Raw genomic sequence first — 22,732 nt, 5'->3', positions numbered from 1 at the left:
TACTACCTAAGTCACTTTCCCTTTTTGTGCCTCAGTTTCCTCCTCTGTAAAATGGACTGGAAGGACATAAGCTTTCCAGATCTAGGACTGCAGCCCTATTGGAGAGATGAGCACACTGAAGTTCCCCAGACAGGGAAAACACAGCAGGGACTTAAGACTGTTCTGATGCATATGAGTTTTTAAAGCAGACTGTGTTAAGACAACCTTGGCTGTTTCTGAATTTTCCCCAGCTAGACTTGATGAGGACTATATCATGTACATAGTAGGCATTTAATAAATGTTTGCTGAATTGAATCGTATCCATCACAGGGTCATGTATGGAGCATAATTCTTCGGGAACGATTGCCTTAAATATCAGTCTGATGCTGGAGCCAGCTCAGACCACCTCTCAAAAACTTACTGTTAAATTTTCAATGTGAGCATTTGGAAATAGGTAAATGCTACAAATGAGAGACTTAATTTATTGTTTTTGTTAAATGTCTAGACATAAGGAAGTGATAGAGGAAATATTAATAATGCATTAAACTTGAATCATTGTATGAACATATTTTCCGGACAACTAGTTGTTAACTTTTGGCCAGCACTACCTTCCCAGAGCATTTTAAAGTTTACTCTCTCACTGGATTCTCACTCCACCCACTTGGTGGGCTGCTGAACTGCCCTAATAATAGAGGAAGCTCATTGGCACAGTGGAGAGAGGGAGCTGGACCTGCAGTCAGGAAAGCCTGAGTTCAAATCTCACTTTAGCCATTGACTGTTTGACTCTGGGCTGGCCTCTATGCCACCATCCACAATCAGGGCCTCCAGTTGGTCAGTAACTCTTTGCATATTGTCATCCCACTGCCTGTGACAAAAGATATGCACCAGGGCAGCGTGAGAGCACAGCCTGTGACTGGGAATAGAGTAGCTGTAGGTCATGGATTTGCTTGAGGAGGGAACCCATGATGAACTTGAGCTTGTTGGCATGATACATCAACTGTTAAATATACCAGCCACATACCCAGGCCTTCTGTACATGACTTCTTGTTAATTGTATAATGTTCAAGCTAGAGGCCAAAATGATGCCAGATTTCAAAAGAAAAGAAATAGTGGATGTGAGAGCTGGGAGGGTTCTTAGAACATAGAAAGTCAGATCTGGGAGGGCCCTTAGAAGAGAGAATGTTGGAACTGGGAGGGGCTTTGTCTAGTCCAACCCCTCTATTTTCTCCATGAGGAAACTGAGGCTCTAAGAAGTGAGAATCTTGCCCAGGATCTTCTAGCTAAAAAGTGGCAGCATCCCATGCTTTTGTCACTACATCCTGACTTGCCTCCTGAGCTAAGCCCTCCAATTCTTCTAAAATTCAGCTCCAACAGGGATACAGATTTGTGCCCTTTCCCTCACCTCTGCAGGGCTGACAAAATTACAGTGGTCTTCAGTACTACCCACACCTCTGAGTCATCTCTTAGCCTCCTGGGGTCAGGCCTGTTGGGCATCTGATAATACCTGTCCTGACTGGGTATATGCCAAAGAAAGAAATGCCTCAGGTGTGGACAAAGGGATGTATTCAGAAGCCCTGGGGAGGTGAGGCTTCTGAGAGCCTGGTGACTGGGTTGATTTCAGTAGAGTGGGTGATATCACTTGCCTTGCCCCAGGTGGGTTTCTCTCCAGATGACTCATGAGTGTGTCTCTCTACCCTCCCTCCCCTCTGAGACTCCCTACCCTTTGTCCTTCTAAGTCATTCCCGCTCCCTCCAAAGACAGACAAATAGTCAGGCAAAGAAGATCGTACTTTATACAGAAACACACATACACATACATACACACATTTCCTTCTTAGGAAACAGACATCTTGTTACACTTGGAGATTGAGGTCACATCCATCACAATGGCTGTTGGTTCAGAGACACACGTAGATTGCTTCCATATGCTCAGAGGGTCAGATGGTTTAGAGCTGGTAAGGACCTTAAAGGTGATCCAGTCCAACCCTTCTCTTTTTGACCAGAGGAGGATTTGGGGCCCAGAAGGTCACACAGTTGACAAGCAGCAAGCGTGGTCACTGATCTTGGCTCCTCTGACTCCAAATCCACATCACAAAAATCTCTCTTCTGATTTCCTTTCCCCATTCATTCTCTTCTCTCAGACATGAAGAACTGGCATTTCAGCTCCATATCTCCCCAGAAAGACAGAGTTCACCTCACTCAATTTCTGGGACAAGGCAGGCCACCTTTTTTCATTAGCCAAAATCAGATTCCAGGATCTGGAGAAAGAGCTCTGAGAAGAAAGAACTCTAAGCCTTATGGATATTGGGTCAGTGAATAATCTTTGTCTTTGAAGAGTGCCACTGGTATTACGGCACCCTTAGAATGATGCTCACTTTCCTTGCTCCAAAAAGCTTAAAAATAGTCCTGGAATTGAGGATGGGGGATTAGAATTAGGGTTAGGGGCTCATGACCTAAAAAATCCAGTTAATGTCCAAGATTTCTGGATACTTAATAACTGGGGTTGCTTATCAAAAGAAATTTGACATTTAAAGCTCATGAGCTCTTTCATATATCATTACTTTAGGAATTTAGGGAGGAAAGCTGTTTCTGAAAAGCCATGCCAGTTTCCAAGAGTCTTTTTCTTTCTCTAGAGCCATAACCAGGAATTTTTGCACTTGGGATAGGAAGAGGGTTGCTTAACTAGGGTGAAGCCACTGAGTAGGAAGCAGGGAAGAAATGTGTTCCTGGATGGTATTTTCAGCATTTTCTTAAATTTTGACCCTTTGAGGCAAAACTCCAGGCACTCACCATAGGGTCATAAATCCAGAGGTGGAATGGACCTCAGAAGGCATTTAGTCCATCCCACTCATTTTACAAAGGAGGAAACTGAGACCCAGAGAAGGTAAGTGATTTGCCCAACTATCCTAGTTATGGCTCTGCCTTTCTTATTTGTACTACAGATATGAAATTATGCAAGTGTGTACCAATCCTCCACTGTAAGAACATTATTTAACTCCCTAAGAGAGCTGAGTCTTGGTTCAAGTCATGATGTGTATGGAAAGAATAGGTTATTGGCTTTATAACTAGAAAGGGCTTAGAGATCATCTAGTCTAATCTCCTTTGGAAACTGAGGCTCCAGGAAGTGAAAAGAGTTAGTTGCCCAAGGTCTGAAGGATAGCAAATGGAAAAGCTGGGAATTGAACCTGGGCCCTGTCACTCCAAATCCACTGATGTTGCCACAATACTATACATCTTTTAACCTAGTTCTTATTTTTCCCTTTGTGGTACTGGGTTCAGGAATCCAGCAGATAGATCCTCATACTCAGGATAGCATGCAGAAATTTTGTACTAATGGGAAACAAGGATGGGGCATAGAGTAATGTCAGTAATATGGGACAGGGTAGCTTCCAATTGCTGGCTACCATGAAATGAAACAGTACCCTAGTGGGTTACTAGCCCTTCTAGCATGCGTAGCTTTAGGAAGAAAGATCACAGGGTTTGAAGTCAAAAAGTCAAGTCAGTTGGTACATAATGGATTTCTCCATTAAAGTGGTAGAATCAATATAACATATCTATCATCCAGATATTTCCAAAATGTTTAGGGGAAGGAAATGATATTCTGAACCCATTCTAATGGATGGCTAAAGACCAAAGAGTGATCCCTGGCTTTAGAGAAGCACAGTGAACACATTTATGACTGGGTCTCAATTTACACTTGTTAGGAAGGATTATCAGTCTTTAGTGTTAGACCAAGTTACAGGCATAAACGCTTTTCAAAATGCTCCCTGAAGTTGGATTTTTGCTATAATAATGTGGAAATCAAATGCATTATCATTTATTCACATAGGTATTAATGGCTTTAATAAAGACAGACCTTCTTAGTTAAAACAAATGTTTAGTCTTAGCAATAGATGTATAAACAGAGTCCAAATTGATGAATTTATATTCTGCCTCAGTCGTTAGTTGGCATTGGCTTTGGGGTTTTTGTTTGAATCAGTTTTTTTTTGTCCTGATATCTGCATGCAAGAAAATGATTTTTTTTCAAAAATTACTGAGTACCTCTTGTGGACCTTGCACTGTGCTAAACTATCTGATGAATGCAGTCAATCTAGTGACAAAATTCATACAATTGCTTATTTGAACATTATGTAGGTGGATAAGTATATTTTCTTTTGCATCCAATCATTCTGACACTGTTTGAAAACAGACTGAGCTTTTGAAAGCCCTTGGCCTGACTTTCCATATGAGTCATGAGTGAGACTGAAGTGAGTGAGGAGCTCCAAGCTAGAGCAAATAGCCTTCTTCCCTCATCTTTGAAGGAAGAAGCAGAGGGGTGGCCACTGCCAGAAAGCCCCTTCTGAGAAGTCATGAAGTGTGTTACAGAAATTAGTGCATATTAGTCCTCACAACATCCCTGTGAGGTAGGTAGGGGACAGGGGGCCCTGTCCCTGTTCTATAGATGAAGATGCTGAGGCACAGACAGGTGAGGTCACTAAGCAGAGGTCAAAAAGCAATGACAACGACAGAAGAAACCTTATTGGCTCCTTTCTGTTGGCCTTACATCTTGGTTAAGACTCACGTGAACAGATATGTTATGTTCCATGTAATGGAGTCATTTTTAAAAAAAACCTAATTCATTATTTGAATACTAAACAAGATTTCCCCACCCCTCAATCCCACCTCCCCCTAAATTAAAGACACCATTGGCACTCTTGAGAAGAATTAATTTTCTGCATGGCTCTTATCTCAAGCAAACTATTTCAATAACATCTTTCAACCAAGTGTATATATCCTGAAGCACTAGTTCCATTGGTTGTTCATCCAGTCAATGGAATATCTCAATCTAAGTATCACACTTTCTTCATCCACTTAGTTTTTCCTATGTGGATGGCCAAGTCAATTTCTTCTTAATGGTTATGGATCTCATTGGAAGAGCTTAGTGGTGTTCTTGGTCCTGAAGCAACCAGCACAGTGCCATTCATTACCAAAAATGTCTGGAGAACATCTTCCTCTTCCATTTGGACAAGGAACAGAATATATTCCATGGCATGGGTGAAAACTTTTGGTGAACATGTGTCTCCTCATTTTATGCCTCAGCAGATGGACAGCTTAAGTATGATGCATCCATAACGTATAAAAAGAACTAATGAGTGAGTGTTGAGTGAATCCCTTCTGGAAGAATATGGACAAGAACCACACAGGATGAGACTAGGCCAATGGATTGAGATCTACACTGGTGGAGAGACTGGCCACATTGATGAATCCAGTATTTAAGTCTGCTTCATTCAGAAGAAAGGATCCCATCATTGTTCCAGGCAATGTGTATTCAGTAATTTCCTCAACAATACAACTCACCTCATCCCTAAACATGGCCACAGTATTTTAACAACTGTACTCTTTCCAGGTACAAGGCCTTTAGGCAGGGTAACCACTTCTACCCTTCATGAATTTGTTAAGTACTCCCCTAAAGCTAGGGGGTACTCTTTTGGTGAAAGTCCAAGACCTGCTTCACATCATAGGGTCATAAATCTAGAGGTGGAAGGGACCTTGGAGGTCGTCTAATTCATCCCATTAATTTTACAAAGGAGGAAATTGAGACCCAGGAAAGGTAAGTGATTTGCCCAGGGTCACACAAACATTCAACACTCCAAGAAAGATCACAAGATCATAGAAGCATAGGAAGTTCACCCAAAGAATATTAAAGCAGGAAGAAGCCTTAGAGATTATCTGGTCTAGTCTCTCAGTTTACACATAAGTAAACTGAGACCCAAGGGATAAAGTGAATTTTCCAAGGTTCCATAGGCAGTAAAACAACAAATGTTTCTGGATCCTGGACTTTACCCACTCTGCCTGCTGTGGACGTGATCATCTAGGCTGGAGTCTGGAAGGCTGCGGAAGCCCCCCTCGTCCACTGGAAGCCAAAGAGAGAAGAAAATCAGGAGGTGAAGCTCTCACTCTGACATCACACCTGGAGGGCAGCATCCCTGGCTGCCCATTGCTTTCCTAATAGGCTGTCCCAGCTATAAGGGCAGTTGCTTGCTGGGTCATCACCTTTCCCCTTCCATGGTTACTCTTCTTTTAATTCAAATCATTGTCCCAAATACTGAGTGAACTCACCAGGTAATCTTAGAAGGACATTTGAGGGTGTGGGGGAATGTGGGTCTTTCCCATCCATGGTAGCTAGGTCTGGGGCTCAGGGGTAGCTCATAAATTGTTTAATTTCTAAGTTCCCTCTGAAATCAGACCTGAGAACCTTAGAACTTTAGAGGTCATAGTGACTTTCAAGGGGTCTTAGCCCCTTGCTTTCAGGTGAAGGGATATCTAAGCAGTCCAGGACAGGATGTTGGATGGTTATGGTCTTTTTAAGATCTCTCTAGATATGGATCCTCCAGTTCCCACCAGGAGCTCATTTCAGCAGTCTCCTAAAATTGGTCAGTCTACAAATTGGCTGTGATTGGTTTGGGGAGTGTCCCTTGGTTAACAAGGTCACAGCACCATGTTGCCACTTAGCTCCAAGTTTCTATGTATACCCAATTAGGTGGGTTCTTCATGAGTTCATTCCTTCCTCCTTTGATTTTTCAACTTGGCCCATGAGACTGGTGGGAATAAAACTATTCTTTATACATTGGTGACCTCAAGTCCACTGTAGTTTTCTAGACGACACTGATCTGGTCTATCTTGAGGATCATCATCAAAGCAGTCTTCATTTCTGAGAGAGCCATAGTCATCGTGGAAGTCAAGGTCTTTGCTGCTGAACCCCCTTCCAATCTTCCCTAGAGGTAACTGGAAAAAAAAAAAAGAATCACAGAATGTCAGATTTGGAAGGGATCATCAAATGTAGACTGTCAGTGAGGAAGGACTTTAGAACAGAGATTGTTAGACCTGAAGGGGGTCTGAGAACACACAGGGTCAGAACAATTGGAGGGCCCTTAGAACATGGGATATCAGAGCTGGGAGGAGTCTTAGAATATGAAATGTCAGAACCAGGGAGTCAGGGAGGGGAGAAGACCAATAAGGGGGAATATTTCTGAACAGAGAAGTGAGCACAGATTATGAGATGAACAAGGGAACTTAAAACATTAAATGTCACAGTTGAAAGGGCTCTTCCTAGTCCCAGAGAAATGAGGTGCCCTGTCACTGAACGCCTAAGTGACCAGAGCCCAGGGCTCCTAACTTTGGGCACGTCCTATTGTCTGTTGAAGACTGGCAGAGAGGGGCTGGGAAGTGGAGGCCTGGATGCCCAGTCTTACCCGGCCAGTCTTATACTTCATGCTGCTGCTGCTCTCTTCTTTCCCCTGCCGAGTGACACTGGAGGCCCTTCCTGGGGGGGTCCCAAACCTCTCAGCCTCTCGGATGCCTGTAGTACTGCAGGGAAAAAGGCAGAGAGACAACCATCTGAATGAGTGATACGGTGAAAGCCTAGTACCTGACACATAGTAGAGTAGATGCTTGATAAATACTTCTGGATGGATTTGAAGGCAGAGAAAATTTTCTCATCTCTATTTGACAGATGCAGAAACTGAGGCCCAGACATACAGAGTTTCTCCTTGCCTATGGTCACATAGCCAAGAAGGAGCAGAACTGAAATTAGAACCCAGCTCTCTGGACTCCTTCATTCTCTCTACTATACATACTTGAATCATGCAGACACATTGTAATACCATCAGTCAGTCACTCCTTGGGCTACAGGATCATTGAGAGGTGTAAGGGTCCTCAGAGGATACCTAACCCCACCTAACGTTCCTACTCCCGCACCCCAGAGTTAGGAAACAGGAAATCAGAGAAGGAACTTGCTCAAGACTGCAGAGCTTCAAGGCAGAAAATCCAGATGTGACACAGGAAGGGGAGTATTTAAGTTAGAATCTATAATCCTTTCTCTCAGATTACTTTAGTAGATAAACCCCTGTCATGAGTCCAACACTAAGAATGGGACCCACAAACACTGATCGCCAAGGAGATATTCTCAAGGGATGCAGGGCTGGAGGGATCTTGGAAGTCACTTAGTCTAAAGGCCATGTTTTAAATATGAGGCATCCCATAAAAAGGAGGTAAGTGATGTGCCCAAGGTCGCATGGTCCAACATCATTATTAAATGCTTTTTACATGTCCAGAACAGTGCTAGGCACTGGGGATACAAAGAAAGGTAAAACTAGTTGGGCAGTAGGAAGGTGAACGTCTGTGGTTATTGGGGGAGATAAAAGGTTCAAAGACCGTCCAAACATGATAGCACCTTGGAGGCCCTTCAACAAGTTCATTTTATAAGCCCAGAGAGGGATGTGTTTTGTCCAACATGAGATGACTCACTAGCTCCCACATAGATGAAATTAGACCCCAGTCCTCTTAACTACTTGGTCAGATGGACAGGAGCTCTGGGCAGTCATCTTCAGGAAATCTGATGAGACCCAGAAGTCTATGACATAGATAGATGGATAGATGAATAAATAGATGAGTGGACAGATAGATGTATGATAAATAGATGGATAGACAGTCAGATAGAAGGGTAGATGGATGGATAGATAGAATGATGGAGAGGTAGAGAGAAATAGATGGACAGATAGATAAGTAGATAGGATAGATGGGTAGGATGGATAGATAAATAGGTAGATAGATAAATTGATGTATAGGTAGATAGATGTATGGTAAATAGATGGATAGATAGACAAGCAGATAGATAGACAGATAGCCCCTTCAAATTCAGGGACTGAAAATGAGAGAAGGGCAGGGCCAGGATGAGCTGCACATTTTAGCTAAGAGAGAACTCGAAGGTCATCTTAGAGGTCTGACCAAGTTGCTCTTCTGGTCAAGCAGCTTCTGGGGCTCCCTACTACTGCTAGGATAAAATAAAAACTCTTCTGTTTGGCTTTGAAAACCCTTCAGAGTCTGGCTCCAGCCTGCCTTTCAAGGCTGCTCCAAAGTTTAGAGTCAAGACTGAAAAAAATTCAGACAAGACTGAAACAAGTGAACAACCACAAAATGTAAAGTACATGCAAGTATTTAGTGTGCTGGACCAATATCAAGAACTTGGTGTATGGAGGGAGGAAGGAGACAAAAAAGAGAATTATTTTTATTTATACACTTTGTTGTTGCTCAGTTGTGTTCGACTCTTCCTGACCTCATTTGGGGTTTTCTTGGCAGAGGTACTGGAGTGGTTAGCCATTTCCTTCTCCAACTTATCTGTCAGATGAGGAAACTGAGGCAAACAGAGTGAAGTGACTTGCTCAGAGTCACACAGCTAGCAAGTGTCTGAGGCCAGATATGAACTCAGGAAGATAAGTCTTCCTAACTCCAGGTGTGGTACTCTAGGCACTGTGCCACCTACTCACCTATATGTATACACTAAGTCAAGAATAACTTAAATATGCGTCATTCCCTCCACCCCAATACCAAATGTTTGTTGAATGGATTGGATCTACTATAGACTCCCCCACTTTAAGATGGACAAACTGAGACCTAGAGAGGTTGAATAAGTTACATAATTTGTATTTACTTATCTTTAGAGTTGCTGTATGACTGTAATAGAACGTAAGCAACCTAAAGGCAGGATTTTTTTTTTTATATTTGTACCCCCTTAGTTCCTAGTACAGTGCCTGGCACATAATGGATAGATAATAGATGCTTGTGGAATCTAATTGGATCTCCTCCCTGCTCCCCTTCATTTTACTGAGGCTAGAAAAATTTAATTGGCATATAATTGATACTTGTGAAATCAAATCTAGTTGAATCACCCTCATTTTACAGATGAGTAAACTGAGGCCTAGACAAGGTTAATTGTCTTGGATAAGGACACTCAAGTAAATACTTAGGGGGTAAGTAGAAGAGCTGGGATTTGGATTCATATCCTCTGAGTCTTCTGTGTAATTTTGGGGGAGGTGCCAAGATCAGTTCCTGCTCCTAAATGTTGGCCATGATGTTCAACATTCTGCTCATCCTGGTAAGCAGAAAACCAGCTAGGCAGTGCAGTGAATAGAGCACTGGGAATCAGGAAGTCCTGAGTTCAAATCCAGCCTCAGGCACTTACTCGATGTGTGATCCTGGGCAAGTCATTTTAGCCTGTCTGCCTCAGTTTCCTCATCTGTAAAATAGAGATAATAATAGCCCTTACCTCTCAGGGTTATTGAGAGGATCAAATGAGATATTTGTAAAGCGCTTTGCAAACCTTAGAGTGTTTTGTAAAAGCTAGCTATCACTATTCTTTGATAAAAGACAAAGGGGAACTTGGCCCATCTTGACCCCCACCTACTCTGAAGCTCTTTCTTCTGTCTCACATTACATCTTTACCAATAATCTCTCCAGTTCCTAGACACTGACATCCCCCAACCCCTCCTGGAAACAATTTCCTGGGGCCCTCCGGTCAAAGATTGCCCCAACGGGCTCTGGCAGATGCCTGCAATCAGGAGCTTGGTCCAGCCCCAGATGTGGGCTAAATGAGGAACCAGACTTTCCAGCACCTTCCAAAGCTGCTCAGTCCCTCCTTGATGCCAGTACCCACTTTGTGGGGTAGAATTATTGCATGGAGAGTTCAAATATGGGCACCCAGGTGACAAACGTCGCCCAATTAATTGCCTTGTAATTGCTTTTTAGAGCTAATTCATCAAGCCCAGTAATAGGCTGCCAGCTCCTGGGTAAGACGGTGTATGTGCTATTTGTCTGTGCAGTGGCGTGGGTCAGGCAATTAAGGTGAGAGATTTTTGTGGAGGCGGAATCTTTGGTTCTTGATGACTGGCTGGTGATGAGAGGTGGGGGAAGGGAAGAGACTGACACCCCCCCCCCCATACCCTCTGCCCCCTCATTCCCCCCTCCTTGCTGGCACACAGTAGGCACTTAATAAATGCTGGTTAACTAGCTGTCTTAAAGTTCCTTGGCTTTATTTAGGGCGTTTTGATTTGAAAAGGTGAGGAGTGATTAGAAGGGAACAAGGGAAGAGAAAGAAACATTTATTAAGCACCTACTTGTTTCAGACATTGCTGTAAGGCCTTACAAATATTATCTCATTGGATCTTCCCAACAGCCCTGGAAGGTAGGTGCTATTATTATCTCTACTTACAAAGGAGGAAACTAAGGCAGTCAGAGGTTAGCTGACTCATGCAGAGTTACATAGCTAATAAGTATCTGAGGCTAGATTTGAACTGGGGTTGGTCTTCCTGACTCCAGTCCCAGAAAGCAAGCATCACTCTCTCTCAAAAAGGGAGGTATAACCAACCAAGAAAGAACCTTCTTTCTCCCTAAAAGGTAATTATTACAATTGAATAAGGCTTGCTAATTTTAAAATAGATATCAACTCTCTGGCCCCAACATTTAAGAAATTTACAAGATTCCTGAGTACAGCCAGAACCAGATTAAAATGTAATTGGGAAATATTTAACAAAATAAATTAAAGTACAATAAAGCATAGATGATGTTAATATGTGGTTTTCTAAGTCAATATCTGACTCGCAGATATCCTTGTGTATGACTTAGTTGTCCTACCCACTCATTTCTATTTGAATTCGACTTGTTTTAAATGTTTCAATCTATATTCCCTAACCAGAGTAAGGATCCTGCTTAGAGGAAGTTGAGAATTTTCTCCATTTTGGGGGTTTTCACACCACAGAGAATGAAAGTGGAACAGGAAGCATGAAGCTGACATGTTCACAGCACTTGGGTCTTATTGCCTTATTGTCAGCTCTATTTTGTTTCATAATGGATGGTTCCCCCTCCCCACCTTTATTGAGAATACTATCAAGAAAATTGGAAAATTTTTGACAGTAATGGAAAATTCAGTTTCTGCAATAATGTTCAAGAAGAAATCATTTGTTTCTAAGAGACACTCATTAATCTTAGTATTCAAGAAGGAAGACACAAAAGCAGAGAGGAGGCCTGGGGGGTGAAGGAAGGGAGGCTGTGAGGGGGAGAAGGAGCTTATGAGAAAAAGAAGAAGGCTGTAAAGGGGAAATGGAGGCTGTGAGGGAGAAAAGGACAACCATACTCTACTGGTCACACATCTGATAAACCATTTCATACCCTACTGCAGAGTAGCAAAGGAAATATATAGGCTAGTAGGAAATAGAAGTGAACTTTGCTGGATAACCCATGAATACTGAGGGATGCATCAATATGGAGAAAACAAAATACTTGAGAGATGGAATAGGCCAGTTGGGTTTCTGAGACTGTTATATATTGGGAATGGTCTTGAATCTCCCAGAAGACATGCAGGTTTCATGCTTCTGTAAGACCAAGCCTTTTTCCACTTAAGTTGCTTCGATGGCAAAAAGGCTGAGATGGTTCTATCAATGATATTGATAAATGGCATGTTTAGCAGATTTGCAGATGATCCAAAGCTGGAAGCAATAGCTAAGAGACTGGCAAAGTAGAGATCCAGAAAGACTTTGACAGGATGGGGAACTGAGTTGAATCGTTCAGTAGGAATAAATGTAAAGTTTTACATTTGGGTTCAAAAAATCAGCCTCAAAAATATTGATTGGAGGAGCCATGGTTACATGGCAATTTGTCTGGAAAAGATATGGGGTTCTTAGTGGACCAAAAATTCAATATGAGTCAGTAGTGTGGTGGTGAGAACCAAAGAGCTAATGTGACCTTGGGCTGCATGAAGAGAAGTGACACTTCCTTAGCATCTGCCCTGGTCAGGTCACAGCATGAAGTAAAGTGTTTAGTGGAACAACAGTTTAAGGGAGACATTGACTGGACTGGAGAGTAGCATCCGGAAGAGGCAAGAGGATGGGAAAGAGGTCATTGAATATGAGAATTCATCAGTGAAACTGGGAATGTGTAGGAAGAATCAAGAATGAAGTGGTTTTCCTTGAAATAGCTGAGTGATTCGCATACAGAAAAGGCATGAGCATCAAGAGACCATGGTTCAAATCCTGGCTTGGCCAACAATAAGCTTTGGGACCCAGAATGAGTCACTTCACCTTTTGGAATCTCCTTAGTATTTTTTCTTATGCAAAATGAGAATAATGAACTACATGACCGCTAGGGTCCCTCCTGGCTTTGCCATTTGAGGTTCTAAATTTCCTCCCAACTCTGACACCCTGTGCTCTAAGGCCCCTCCCATCTCTGACATCCTGTGTTCCAAGGGGCCTCCCAGCTCTGAGATTCTGTGTTCTAAGGGCTCTCCTAGCTCTGAGATTCTGAGTTCAATCATGTTTTTTTAACATCCCTTCCAGCTCTAATATTCTATGTTCCAAAGGTCTCAGTCCTCACCTTCTGTGTTCCAAGATCCCTCTCAGTTCTGACATTGCATTTTCTAAAATCACTCCGAGATCTGATATTCTGTGTTCAAAGTTCCAAATCCAACATTCTACAACATCTGAGAGGTCAGACTCAGAAGGCCTAGCCCACAGACTGCTTAATGAGAATTCCTTTCAAAAGTGTATTACCTCAGAAAATGTAATCTGGATGTTTGACATGGAGGACTGCTTCCTGAGAATGGGAATTGAGGAGGTGGGTATTGGGGAGATCATCAGAGGGGAGGAGAGCATGGAGTAGAGGGGGCCCATGAAAAACAGTTGAATGAGTTTAATGAGGCTTTTCTGAATTAGTGCCAGATGGTCAGCACCTGCTTGGAGGGCTGAGAAAGAGCCAGGAGTTGTGAGCTTTGGTAAAGCTCTGTCTCAACAACAACAAAAACCCAAAAAGCCTATATTCAGACAGGAGCTTGAGATCTGAAAGATCGGATCTGACTCAATGATGACATTGATTTTCCCAGAAAGCATTTCTTCTTAAGGACACAGGAAACTTTCACATCTTTCCTAAGAGTTCCCTGGACTGGTGGGTCTTAGAGGACAGAGGATATGCCGGGCAGGCAAGGGGTGAGGGGGATGGATAATAATAACCAACACTCATGTTCTAGTTTTTAAATTTGCAAAGTACTTTATGTACATTATAATATGATATTAAATAATTGTATTTATTATTTAATTGATTAAATATTATAAATACCTCATTTGATCCTCACAACAACTCTGTGAGGTTGATGCTATTAAGATCTCCATCTTACAGAGGAGGAAATTGATGCTGAGAGAGGCTGTCACTTATTCACGCAGTGATCATGGAGGTGAGATTCCTCAGCCCTAAGGCAAGCACTCTGTCTGTTATACCACATTGTCCTTGTGGTTTGACGGGCAACCTATTGAGGACAAATGTCCTTCATTGTTGCCTGTTGATCTCAGGCTGCATCATCACTTGTGGACTATTTTTGTCAGGAGTCAATATGCTGTTAAGGATTCTAGAATGGGCTATTATTGTCTCTCAGACTCTTTATTTCAGAAATAGGCAGAATTGGACAGAGGCAGGATGGTGGTGGAGCAGAATAAAGGAGGGAGGTTAAAGAAATCTTCATCCACAGTCTACAGAGACACTTTCATGTAGATTCAGAGGGATTCTGATACAGGAAGCTAGAAGGGAAGGTCTATAACCCCCCACACCCACCCTGGCGGGCACACACACACACATATACCCATTCCCTAGGCTTAGAGAGTCCTTTAAATTTCCAACAGGGTAGAGTTGGACTGGTTTACAAAGGGTCAAGATAGGAAAAGCAGGAAGGCCTGGGAGAAAACTGAGGGGTCAAGAGATTGGGGGTCATGTGAATGAGATTGAATGGTCACATTCTTTTTCAGTGGATGATGAATAGGGTTATAGTGGCAAAGCAGAGGGAGAGGTGGAATGACCACAGATGATCAGATAAAAACAATTCAGTTTATAAACATGAAAGTGGACTATTTGTGTGTGGTAGCAAGATGAAGGGATCTTGGTTGATCAAAATCCCTTGATCTTGCCCTCACCCACAAAAGCTCCATTTCCATCACCATCTCTGTGTGTAGCTGACATGTGGCAAAGGAGTAGGTCACAAAAAATGAGCAAATTGAAGAATTGGGAGGGCAGAGTATTTGAAGAAATATCAATGTGTATATTGAAGTCCCCTAATAGGAGGGCAGAAGTTGAGGAGGAAAGAAAGATTGAATTCAATGAGGGAAGAAAGTGCTTTTTCTGGAGTTTGATGGATATCAGCTCCTAGGATTTTGATTGGATGGCAGATATGGATTGAATGCACTTCACAGGAGGAGAAGTTACTAGGTGATGGAAGTAGAGGGAAAGATTGGAAGTGATGAGAAACAAAGAGGATTCAAACCTTTCCCTTTCAACCAGTAAGTCAAGGGGGATGAGTGAAGATGCAGTGGGTTGTGGAAATGGTGGCCAGGGAAGCTTTGTCATCAGGAGAGAGCCAGGTATCAGTGAGACTCCAAACACTGAAAGAATGAGAAAGGAAAAGATTTAAGATGAAAGCACATTTGTTTCCCATGAAGGGTGGGAGGAGTGGATAGTTTTGGTGTGTGACATGGAAGGAGGGGGTGGGTAGGGTAGAGGTTGAAGGGGATAGGAATAAGGGGAACAGTAGGTGATAGAGAACAGGACTATGTGATGACAGGAAATGGTTCTGGATCACTGCTACCGGAAGGGTAGGAGTTTATTAATCATTACCCAAAGAGCTCAGCGATTACTGATGTCACTGTGGTCAGCCTCAGGGGGTGTCTTCTAAGATTGTTAGGCCGCTGAATCAAAGGTACCAGAATGGAGAGATGGGAGGGACATTGGTGCAAAAACAGAGCTTGTAGGGGCCTTAGAAAACAGACAGTCAAAGCTGGAAGGGGTCTCAAAAGGTAAGATGTTAGCACAGCAGCTAGATGTGTGTACTAAAGGCCCATGCCCTTAGACCAACACTGAAAGAAAAGGGTTGGTTTGAGGATCTGACAGAGCCAAATACAGCTTGGAGTGCAGAAAGAGAAGATATTAATTGCTTTGACCATGCAAAGACAGGCAGGGCAGAGTCCAAAGATTTGGGTTAATATAAACTCCAAAGACTTCAATGGTGGTCTTACCACACATGCCTGAGGCTTGTATTTATCCAGAGATTATGTTTGTAATTCATTAGTGACACATAAGGGTCTGTTTGCCTGATACACAACTGACTTCGTTCTCCTGGTCTTTGGTAAAGTGGTACCTGGTGTGTTGCTACGAATAGTGCTCACCAAATGGGATATACTCTGGAAAGTCAGAGGAGAAAAGGAATGTTCCACTTTTCCAAAGAAAGGTAGTGTTTTGGAAAGAGCACTGGGCTGAGATTAAGGAGGCCTAGGTTCATCTCTGCTATGAAATCATATGACCCTGGGCAAGTCATTTTATTTCTCTGAGCCTCAGTTTCCCCACTTGCAAAATGAGGGAATTAAGCCATATATTATCTAAGGGCCCTCCCAGCTCTGACATCTTGGGTTCTAAGGACCCTCCCAGCTCTGACATTTTCTGTTCCAAAGTCCCACCCAGCTCTGACATTCTGTGATCTAAGGGCCCTCTCAGCTTTGATATTTTGAGTTCATAATTATACATAAGTATTGCTTGAGGTACATGGGATAACCCAATGGGAAGTCTAGGGCAACCCAAGTACATCAGAAGTTCAGTTCAGAGAGGCAGGCTTCAGTGGGCAGAGAGTGTCTGGGGCCCGTAATAGAACAAGCTTTGAAGAGGGATAAAGATAAAATTGGACCACTTGCCAAACATGCCAGTGACCAGCGATTGAGAATGAAAATGCCCTGCCCCCATTGATTGAGCCTATAGATGTTTTTAATAGAAATAACATGGGAATGAGAGTCAGGGAACAGGGAGGAGGGGAATTTGGGTGATGTAAAAACAAAAGACATAAGTAAAAACATATTTTTAAATCTTTCAGTTGGTTTATGGGCTTCCTACACATTGACGTCAATCTCTGGAGACAACTGCCCTTTTTCTGTTTTGTTAGAATTGTGTCTCTATGTCTTTTTAATTTTCTTCTTTCAAGCTTCCTTCCCTTCTGGGCTAATGTCCCCTGAAAGAATTTGAGTTCATTCAATCCTGCCCATCCTTGCTTTCAGCCCTACTAGGGGATGCTTGCCTTTCTTTTCCCTCTATACCAAGAACTCTGGGTTAATGAGCATGAAAAACAAAAACAAACCCTTTCTTTGGGTGGTTCTTCCATCTTTTGAAGAAGGAAATTATCCCTAAGAAAAAAGAATTATTAGTGGACCTGAGTTCCAAAGCTGTAAATAAATATTTTTGTGTTTGGGTCATATAGCAAAAAAAAAAAAAAAATGCCCCCGAGGCATGGGGGGAAATATGTCCTGAAATGCAGGTAGGTGGGGGTTAGGAGGTGGTGGCTGGGCAGGAGCTTACTTGAGGTACAATCTTGGTTTGCTACATGATAACGTTTTATTTTGTTGTCATTGTTTAGTCATGTCTAACTCTTTGTGACCCTATTTGGGGTTTTTTGGCAGAGATGATGATTTGGCCTTTTTCTTCTCCAGTTCATTTTACAGATGAGAAAACTGAGATAAACAGGGTAAAATGACTTGCCCAGCTAGGAAGCATCTGAGGCTGGATTTGAACTCATGAAGATAAGTCTTCTTGACTCCAGGCCAAATGCTCTGTGCATGATGGTGCCCCCTAAATTCCCCAAGGGAGAGGAATAAGGAGTCACAAATCAGGAGAGCAGGACCTCAGGGCAAAAGATTTCCCAAAATGAAAAGACTACTGTTGAAGAGGAGGAGAAGTCCAGAGAATCTGAGTTTGAAGTGAATTAAGAACTATTTTCATACCAATATTCTAATGATGCTTCCTGGTGGTGAATCCTAAGATACCAGTCTCCTGGGATCTACTCTCCTACTGGTGATTCTCTGGTCACCATCATCATTTCATGAGGGAGGGGGGTAATGTTCCAGTCATATCCAATGCACACTCTCCCTGCACCACCCTGCTTCCTCACCAGCACTTTTATCTCCCACCTTTCCAGCTCCCCTTTATGCTTTGTCTTTCTCTATAGGAGCTAAGCTCCTTGAGTCTAGGGACAACCTTGGATTTTATTCTTGTGTGCACGCATGCGTGCGTGCGTGTGTGTGTGTTTAATGTTTTCATCCCCAGTACTTAACCCAGAGTCTAGGACAGAATAGGTCCTGAATAAATTATTTTACTTATCAGTCGATCTATCTTGTTATTTATCTCTCCTCTATTTTCTATGTGTAATAACTCATATTTTGGGGGGTAGTGTTTTTAGGTTTGCAAAGAGAATAAACACACTCTCATATCCGAGTATCACAATAACCCTTGGAAATACGCTGCCCCTTCCGCATTGTGACTTTCCCCATCGTGATTTCAATATGGCTCAGGTCAGCATGAGAAATTAAATGGGAATTTGGGGGGAGTTTTGCAGAAGCTGCAAACAACATGCGAAAGTTAACAGACAACACAGAAAAGGTTTTAAAACTCAGAAAAGCATAATATGTATATAGTATTATATAATGTCAGCATATTTTATCTTCTAATACCATAATAATTCAGACTTTTCTGGTATGAAGGAAGAGCCAAAATATTTTACCCAGATTTTCCAGATTGAGGGGGCACTGTGCCCCTAATCCCTGCTGTGTGGAAGGGATAACTGTTGTGTTATTATTCTATTGACAGATGAGGAAACTGAATGGTTAAGTGACTTTCCCATTATCACACAGCTAGTGTATGAGGTAAAATTCAAATTTACGTTTTTGAGTCTCCAAGTCCGGTGCTCTCTCCAGTTTATTGTATTAATAAGAAAAGGTTTTGCCTGAAGAAACTCTCCAAACTAGAATGATAGACCCTCAACAGTTCTATTTCCTAGTACCTATGTGACCTTGGGTAAGTCACTTCCCTTCAGTAGAAAGCCTGAGTTCCTCATTTGGTGGGGGTGGATAAGATGGGCTCTGAAGCGTCTTCTGGCTCTAAATCTATGATTCTGTGATCTAGTCCAATCTCCCATCCAGGGCAACAATCCCCTTTAGAGCAAGCAGCCCTATCAGACAACCATTCAGCCTCTGCTTGATGGACAATCTAGTACCTGTTCTAAGAAAAGAAGCCCCTCCTAAGGGGAGATAGTTCTGATTGTTAGGAAGTTCTTATAGGGAGACAAAAATATGTCATTCTTTAATTTTCCCACACCTCTCCTGCTTTTGTCTTCTCAATGATCTCTGCAGTCTTTTCCACATCTAACATTCCTTCCTTCCCTCCCTCCCTCTCTCTCTCTTTCTCTTTCTCTTTCTTTCCTCTCTCCCTCCTTTCTTTCCTCCCTTATCCCTCTTTTCCTTTCTTTCTCTCCCTCCCTCTCTCCTTCCTTCCTTCTTTCTTTTCTTTTCTTTCTCCACAAATATAGGCAAGGAAGGCTCCATACTATCAACACCAACATCCCAGGTATTCTTTCTTAGCACCTAAATTGGAGCATCTTATCTTGCTCCATTCTCCCCCTGCCCAAGGCTGCAGAAAGAGGTAAAGGTGCCACACTCACCTGGCAGGGTTGATGATGGTATTCATCTCCTCAGCCAGATGCCTCCGAAGGATGTGCCTCCCACTGGGGATGCCTAGGGCCGTTGCCATGGCTTCTGCTGTGAACGTGGGCTCCAAGACCAGCACTGCTCCATGGACACCACTGTTGGTTAGGTTGTCTGCATACTCCTAAGGGAGGTACGTAGTTGGGAACAGGGGGATTAGTCTGGGGGCTGCTTGGTACAGTGGGTTAACACAGAGTGTTAATGGAGGCCAAGGGTTCCATTTCCTTTGGGGAACAGTTACCTTCACACAGAGAAAGAGCTCTGTCTTCTGCAAGTCACGTCACCTCCAACACCAGCAAGTTCTAGGATTACTAATGACGGTAGAGCTGGAAGTGACCTGGTAGGTCAGCTAGTCCAACCTCCTCATTTTACAACTGAGGAAATGGAAATCTAGAGAGTTTCAGTGACTTACTTAAGATCACACAGGTAGTTAGAATCAGATACAGGTTTAATCCAGCTCTTTCTACTGTGTACCATTTTATGAGCTATTAGCATGCCTTGGGCAGAGATCTGTTGAACATGTCCATGAGGAAAATCGATTTCTAATCCTTGCCAGTCACTGGCAAATGCGCTCCTTTAGCCACAAATGGCCCAGGCAAGAGAGTGTGAATGTTTCCATCCCATCTATTCCCATTACTTCAGATAATGACACAATCACATTTCATCTTTCTACAGCACTTTCTTAACCATAGCCCTGTGAATTAAGAAATGCCAGAACTGTACAGCTGAAGTCTACATTATATAGATCCCCAAGGGCAGCCTTGCCATGCCAATCCTCTGTTAAACAGGAAGGTAGAGCAGCGGGAACCCCTGGATGTCCTGGTTGTTGGTGAGACCTGGGGACAGCTCTGGCCCATGTGGCAGAAGGAGCCTTACCCTATTATCTTAGACTGTAGAAAGCTCCATAGTTTCTGTATGTAAATTGAAGTCTTCATTTTAAATGAAGTTGAGAAATTAAGCACTTATCTACAATAACATAGCTAAGTAGATATACTAGCCATGACTTGAACTCAGATCTCCTGACACCAAGTCCACTATATCAAAATATCATATAATAGGCCAAGTACCCCAAGTGTGGCTATGTCTTGGAGGACAGCGTATTCTTTCTTATTACTAGGGTAGTAGCCTCTCCACCCATCTTTCTTACATGATACTTCTTACACAGACACGCCATCTCCTACTTCCATGCCTTTGCATTAGTTGTTCCTCATATCTGGAAGAATTTTCATCCTCACTTCCATCTCCTAAAATCTCTGGCTTTCTTCAGTACTCGGCAAAGTGTTATGTTCTACAGTCTTGATGCTAGCACCTTCCCCTTTAAGGCTACTTTCTATCTACTCTGTGTGCATTGCACATATACCCATGTGTACATCTTGTCTCCTCCTTTAGAGAAGAAGCTCCTTGAGGGCTGGCACTATTGTTGCTTTTTTTTGTATCCCCATCACTTGTCAGAGTGCTTAGTACACAGAAAGTGCTTAATAAATGCTTGTTGATTGATGGCTCCTATCAGAGAGCTAATGGCTCAAACCTAGGAAAATATTGATGTGCACCAACATTTGCATATCCATCAACCTAGACTTGCATTTTAATCCGGTTCCCAGAAGCTCCATACCTTCAGGTCAATGTCCCGTACCCATTTGAGCACTCGCTGGTTTGTCCAGACCACAGGGTCAATGTTCTGTGTCTCACAACGAGCCCGTCGCTCCTGGAGAACCTTTAAGAATAAAAACCTAATGAGCTGAGAACAAGGCAATACAAGGACTCTTAGAATTTAAGAGATGGATGCAATCTTAGTGAGAGAAGCAAGAGGCATATACTGATCTTGCTCCTACAATCATTGTCTTTCCATCTCTCCTCGATTCCTTGGTTTTTCTCTCTGAGAAATGGGAAGAGTACTTCATAACACCATAGGCTTTAGAGTTAGAAGACCTGGGAGATCATTTATTTCAGCCCTTCCATTTTATAGATGAGGAGCTAAGTGATCCCATAGCTAGATTCATCAATAGCACAGCTCATGATTAGAACCCAAGGCCTCAAGTCTTTGATTCCAGATCTGTTTATCTCTCCACTAAATGCTGATTGTTCTAACCCAGATGGCAAAGGTCTGCAGGGGCAGCCCTGCCATGTTGATCCTTTTCTGAAGAAGGTCATGGTAGCTTCAACCCCTGGATGTCATGGCTAGTGGCCAGACCTGGGGACAGCTCGGGCCCACTTGGCAGAAGGGGTCCTACCCTATTCTTTTAGGTTGAAGAAAGCTCCATTACTGGAATGACTTGGGCAAGTTCTCTTACAAAATATGTATGAACAGCTGATTCCCAAAAGACCAATGTTATTTTGCACGACATTTGTATGAGGTTAAACAAACTTCAGACTACATAGGAGCCCTTCTCATTCTTTTTTCATCCCACCTCATACATTCCCAAAGCCCCTAGCTCTGATAAGTTGAGCTGACTCAACCTGAGATTACTAGTTATCATCATCACCACCATCATCGTCATCATCATCATTGTCATTGCTATTGTCATCATCACCACCATCATCATCATCATCATTGTCATCACCATTGTCATCATCATCATCACCATCATCATTGTCATCATCATTGTCATCATCATCATCACCTTCATCGTCGTCATCATCATTGTCACCACCATTGTTATCACTATCATCGTCAATCATCGTCATTGACATCATCATCGTCATCATCATCGACCACTAGTTGGACCCTGCCTCCATGAGCCCAGATCACCGGATTAAGGGCCTTTAGAAGCCATCTGGTCCAATTCCCTCCCTTTACAAATGAAAGAACAGGCTTTAAGAGAAGAGAACTGGCCTGTTCATGGTCACACAAGTAGTTTGTGGTAAAGCCAAGATTCAACCTTGGGTCCTATAAATCTAGATCCAGCTCTCTTTACTGGGCCAACTTTGTTGAGGTTGGCTTCCTTCCATGGAAAGCCTCAGGGGGATGGAAAAGTTGGTTAGACCCTTGAAGAGGAAGCATAGATTCAGAACCAGCACTTGCTTGGCCCAGGCCAGAGCCCAGGTTGGATGGCGTCTCACTCATGCCCTTTTTCTTACCTCCTTGCTGAAGTTCACTTGGTAGAGGAGTTGGATGCCTAGCAGGATGCTGACCTGGTGGAATTTTTTGGACACATTCAGGTGTTTCTCCAGGTCTCGCTTCATCAGAGAGTTGAGCATCCTCCCATCGATGAGGTGGTTGTGGAAGGCCTGGGAGTACTGGGGCAGGCCGATGTCATTGAGCCATGCCTTAGCCACCCAGTGGTGGTCCAGATCTGAGGCCTTTGACAAGCTGATCAAGGAGAGACCAAGAGGTGGGGTCAGAGAATAGCACCCAAAAGGTGGGGTGAAGCAGAACAGAGACGCGTCAAGAGA

At 42.9% G+C, this 22,732-nt stretch overlaps 1 protein-coding gene and 1 long non-coding RNA gene across 4 annotated transcripts in view; one reads left to right on the top strand and one right to left on the bottom strand.

Moving 5' to 3' along the window:
* LOC140504239 (uncharacterized) overlaps positions 1 to 22,732 on the top strand; it is an 85,618-nt gene that overhangs the window by 41,905 nt on the left and 20,981 nt on the right. The window contains exon 4 of one of the 3 annotated variants that reach the window (XR_011967017.1): positions 19,331 to 19,472. The exons of 1 other annotated variant lie outside the window; for it this stretch is intronic. This is a non-coding gene — a long non-coding RNA (uncharacterized lncRNA). Of the gene's footprint in view, positions 1 to 17,293; positions 17,968 to 19,330; positions 19,473 to 22,732 lie in introns of those variants that run through there. One more of the 3 variants, XR_011967018.1, reaches the window with a different exon arrangement.
* The window catches only part of KAZN (kazrin, periplakin interacting protein), a 1,379,110-nt gene continuing 1,358,125 nt past the window's right edge, over positions 1,748 to 22,732 (bottom strand). Inside the window, exons 13-17 of the mRNA XM_072608938.1 lie at positions 22,418 to 22,649; positions 20,952 to 21,053; positions 19,297 to 19,463; positions 7,211 to 7,325; positions 1,748 to 6,743 (exon numbers count right to left, since the gene is read on the bottom strand). Coding sequence (XP_072465039.1) covers positions 6,579 to 6,743; positions 7,211 to 7,325; positions 19,297 to 19,463; positions 20,952 to 21,053; positions 22,418 to 22,649 — 781 coding nt within the window. The 3' untranslated portion in view covers positions 1,748 to 6,578. The remainder of the gene's footprint in view (positions 6,744 to 7,210; positions 7,326 to 19,296; positions 19,464 to 20,951; positions 21,054 to 22,417; positions 22,650 to 22,732) is intronic.

Source organism: Notamacropus eugenii, chromosome 5 (assembly GCF_028372415.1).
Source record: "Notamacropus eugenii isolate mMacEug1 chromosome 5, mMacEug1.pri_v2, whole genome shotgun sequence".
NCBI lineage: Eukaryota > Metazoa > Chordata > Mammalia > Diprotodontia > Macropodidae > Notamacropus > Notamacropus eugenii.
This window is presented reverse-complemented; position numbering and strand designations above follow the sequence as displayed.